At 47.5% G+C, this 5,000-nt stretch overlaps 1 protein-coding gene across 1 annotated transcript in view; it reads left to right on the top strand.

The window, feature by feature from the left end:
• The window catches only part of LOC125307907 (latent-transforming growth factor beta-binding protein 4), a 105,874-nt gene that overhangs the window by 98,022 nt on the left and 2,852 nt on the right, over nt 1-5,000 (top strand). The window contains exons 33-40 of the mRNA XM_048264037.1: nt 281-406; nt 670-813; nt 1,422-1,540; nt 1,588-1,708; nt 3,204-3,284; nt 3,625-3,753; nt 4,094-4,240; nt 4,695-4,847. Of these exons, the coding sequence (XP_048119994.1) occupies nt 281-406; nt 670-813; nt 1,422-1,540; nt 1,588-1,708; nt 3,204-3,284; nt 3,625-3,753; nt 4,094-4,240; nt 4,695-4,847 (1,020 nt within the window). The remainder of the gene's footprint in view (nt 1-280; nt 407-669; nt 814-1,421; nt 1,541-1,587; nt 1,709-3,203; nt 3,285-3,624; nt 3,754-4,093; nt 4,241-4,694; nt 4,848-5,000) is intronic.

Below are 5,000 nucleotides of genomic sequence, written 5' to 3'. Positions count from 1 at the left end.
CTGCTAATGTCTTCAGGATAGAAGATGTTATGCCATAATCCCATATACCCAGATAACTCAAATCATTTATAGCAATTATGATCATTTATGTTTACTGTGTTTTTTCCCAGTTTCTCCATCTTTTGGCCCTCCTGTTTTCTTATCCCTTCTGTCTTACTTTCTCTGTCTTTCTTTCTGTCTTTCGCTCTTTTTCGCTGTCTTTTTTTATGTATCTTTCTCTATTTCTTTCTCATGTTTTTCTTTATCTCTCTCTCTCTCTCTCTCTCTCCTTCTCTCTCAGACATAAATGAGTGTGCCAACGAGACTGTGTGTGGGGAGCATGCCTTCTGCCAGAACCTAATTGGCACCTACCACTGCATGTGTGACCAGGGCTATGAGATCACCGAGGATGGCAAGGGCTGTGTGGGTACGTCAGTCAAGTGTGTGTGCTGAGGGTGTGTGTGGAGTGTGTGTTTGTGCATTCTGGCGTGTGTGTATGTGTGTGTGTGTTTGTGTTGCATGTGTGTGCATGCTTACATGTCTGTGTGTATTAGTTCCATAATATCCATTTATGCTGCCAAGATTTAATTATATTTTTGACAGAATGTCTCTCTTTCTGCCTCCATCCCTCCCTCTGTGTGTGTGTGTGTGTGTGTGTGTGTGTGTGTGTGTGTGTGTGTGTGTGTTAAGATGAGAATGAGTGTGAGAATATGCAGGGTGTGTGTGGAGCAGCGCTCTGTGAGAACGTTGAGGGCTCCTTCCTGTGTGAGTGCCCCAACCCTGGAGAGGAGTACAACCCACACACTCGCCAGTGTGTCGGCCGCACACTGCAAGGTGAGACGCGCACACACACACACACACACACACACACACACACATACTTCACATACACCCCAGTCTAACACACACACACACCACGTCTCACAGACAGACCACAGACCTGACGCCACACACATCATAGCACACACACCACATCATACCATTCAGGTGACCACTGACTTTTGAAAGGTCCAGACGAGAGTTGAATTGTTTGGGCAAGAAAGGCCAGAAAGATGAAGGCCAGACATACAGTCTGACAATACTGTACTGAGTGTCAGTTTGCAATGTTGATGGCTAGTATATGCAAGCTTATAGCGCCCTCTGTTGGTCATAACCAAACACTACATATGGTACATAGGTAGAGTGATTTATGTTAGTTTATGCTGTAATACCACCCAACACTATTGAGTGCATACTATATTATGTTTCTGATTCATATATGATGTTTCTGATATGTATAATATTTTACGATTATTTACGTTCAAACGATTTTGTTAGTATAGAGTATAGTGTCATTCACCTTCGCTGAGGATAATAAACTATAACATAAACAATGTACCAGACATGTTGTGACCAGGCAATATCACACACACACACTGTGACTGGACTCCCTTCTCTCTTAGGCCGACCATCAGTCCCCGGCACCTCCTCTTCATCGTCCTCCTCCTCCTCTTCCTCCTCCTCGTCCACCTCCACCTCGGTCCGAGATCCCCCTCCGCGTGCAGGCGGTGCGGGCGGTGTGGCGGGCTGGCCTCGCTGGCTTCGAGGCAGCGCAGATGTTACTAACAGCGGTGGAGCGCTGGCCCCGTATGGCGCCACCAACACCACACACAGCAGGAGTGCTGCTGCACCGCTGGACACAGCTGGGGCCGTGCCTGCCAGGCCAACCCCTGCCCCGAGCCCGGCACAGGTACACGCACACACACACACACACACACACACACACACACACACACATACACACACACACGCCAGGCCAACCCCTGCCCCGAGCCCGGCACAGGTACACACACACACACGCACACACACACACACACACACACACACACACACACACACACACACACACACACACACATGCCAGGCCAACCCCTGCCCCGAGCCCGGCACAGGTACACGACACACACACACACACACACGCCAGGCCAACCCCTGCCCCGAGCCCGGCACAGGTACACGCACACACACATATACATATATATATACATATATATATATATACACACACACATACATATATACACATATATACACACACATACATATGCTAGTTAATTTCTTGCCCGAGTTTGGTAGGTATATACACATATACACACACACACACGCTAGGTTGTCTTGCCTGAAAGCCTGCATAGGTACACGACACACACACACACACACACACACGCCAGGCCAACCCCTGCCCCGAGCCCGGCACAGGTACACACACACACACATACACATACACACACACACACACGCACACACACACACACATACACATACACACACACACATACACACATATAGCCTGCCTGGTGCCTGCATAGGTACACGTATACACACACACACACACACACACACACACATGTTAGGCCACCTTGCCTCTGAGCTCTGGGTGGTAGGTACATATACACACATATACACACACACACACGCCAGGCCAACCCCTGCCCCGAGCCCGGCACAGGTACACACACACACACACACACACACACACACACACACACACACACACACACACACACACACACACACACACACACACACACACACACACACACATGCCAGGCCAACCCCTGCCCCGAGCCTGGCACAGGTACATATACACACATATACACACACACACACGCCAGGCCAACCCCTGCCCCGAGCCCGGCACAGGTACACGCACACACACACACACACACACACACACACACACACACACACACACACACACACACACACACACACATACACAAACACACATGCAAGGCTAGCCTATGCACAAAGCCTGCCACTGGTAATCTACATACACACACACATACATTACATTACATTGGAGACATTACATTTATTGACGCTTTTAACCAAAGCCACTAACAACATGGAAACAGTAAGTTTTAGGAACACTCTCACAATTTTAGGACAGTTTAAAAGAACATTAGAGTACAGTAAGAATAGTGTCGGTGAGTGCTGCTGTTTTAACAGTTACTTTTGTCAGTTTGGGTAAACGGTTGGTGAGTGCTAGGATCAGTAAGATTTGTTGGGGTGTTAAGCTAAGGAGTTGCTATGAGTGTGACATACACACACAACACACACGCACACACACAGAGACATACAGTATGCCTACTCAATAGCACACATCCATACACCCATATTCACCATGTCATGAGTCATGAGTCATGTGCTCATCTGATTCTATGTTTTCATTTCCTTCTCAGCTGAATTCCAGGCTCTGTGTCCGAGTGGGAGGGGGTATGTCACTACAGGACCAGCTGACCAGAGTGCCTTCAGCTATAGAGGTATTACACACACACCACACACACACACACACACACACACACACACACACACACACACACACACACACACACACACACACACACACACACATACATGCTCACACACACACACGCACACACACGCAACACACACACACACACACACACACACACACACACACACACACACACACACACACACACTCACACACACACACACTCAAGTACACTCACACTCATTCACACACTCAAGTACACTCACACTCATTCACACACTCAAGTACACTCACACTCATTCACTCTCTATTACGATCTCTATTACATATGATCTCTATTACATATGATCTCTATCTCCCTGCAGATGTGGACGAGTGCAAGCTGTTTGACTCAGAAGTGTGTAAGAACGGCAAGTGTGTGAACAACATCCCAGGCTACTCATGCTACTGCTCCAGTGGCTACTACTACCACACCGGCATCCTGGAGTGTGTAGGTGAGTAGGAGTGCATGTGTCTGTGTGTGTGTGTGTGTGTGTGTGTGTGTGTGTGTGTGTGTGTGTGTGTGTGTGTGTGTGTGTGAGTGTGTGTGTGTGTGTGTGTTTTATATTCAGGGTGATTTAATAGTGATTTAATGGCAATAATATATAATGATAATAAAGTTAAAATATGAAGTGACATATCTTTCTCTTTATCTCTTTTGTGTGTGTGTGTGTGTGTGTGTGTGTGTGTGCATGTGTGCTTGTGTGTGTGTGTATGTGTGTGTGTGTGTGTGTGTGTGTGTGTGTGTGTGTGTGTTGTGTGTGTGTATGCATGCATGTGTGTGTGTGTGTGTAGATAATGATGAGTGTGTAGGGGAGGAGGATCCGTGTCCAGGTGCGATCTGTGTTAACACAGTGGGCTCCTACCACTGTACCTGTGAACCGCCACTCGTGCTGGACGACACACAGACCACCTGTGTCAACGCCACTGGCCTGGCTGTCGGTAAGACTCTCTTTCTCTCTCACACACCAAGCAAGACCTTTTCATTGGTGCACACATCGCTACAATAGTCAGAGGCAGAACAGTTTGACTTTCATAGACAGATCTTTTCTTACATTTTACATTTATTCAGACTTACAGATTTCTAGCTACATATTTGTTTTTATTCATTTCTCATTTTCCTTTTCTCTCTTTCTTTGTCTTCCCTCTCTTTCATTCTCCTTCTTTCTCTCTTTTACTTTACTTTTCCTTCTCTCTCTTGCTCCTTATCTCTCTCTCTCTTTCTGTCTCCCTATCACTCCTCTTCTCTCCTCTTTCTCTCTCTCTCTCTCTCTCTCTCTCTCTCTCTCTCTCTCTCTCTCTTCTACTCTCTCTTTCTCTCTTCTACTCTTCCTTTCTCTCCTTCTCCTTCTCTTTTTGTCTCCTCTATTCCACCTCTCTCCCTCTCCGTCCTCAGATGAGAACCTGGCGTTCTGCTGGCAGCATGTTACCACTGACCTGGTGTGCCAGAGCCCCCTGCTGGACAGTCAGGTGACCTTCACCGAGTGCTGCTGTCTGTATGGAGAGGCCTGGGGACTGCAGTGTGCCCTCTGCCCTGCCAGAGACTCAGGTACACACACACACACAGTCATACAAGCACACACACACACAGTCATACATCATACAAGCACACACACACACACACACACACACACACACACACACACACACACACACACACAGTCATACAAGCACATACACAGCCATACTACACACACAGTCA

The sequence above is a fragment of the Alosa alosa genome, chromosome 15, assembly GCF_017589495.1.
Source record: "Alosa alosa isolate M-15738 ecotype Scorff River chromosome 15, AALO_Geno_1.1, whole genome shotgun sequence".
NCBI classification, from domain to species: Eukaryota; Metazoa; Chordata; class Actinopteri; order Clupeiformes; family Clupeidae; genus Alosa; species Alosa alosa.
The sequence above is the reverse complement of the archived record's forward strand: the minus strand, read 5'-3'. Positions and strand labels throughout refer to the sequence as shown.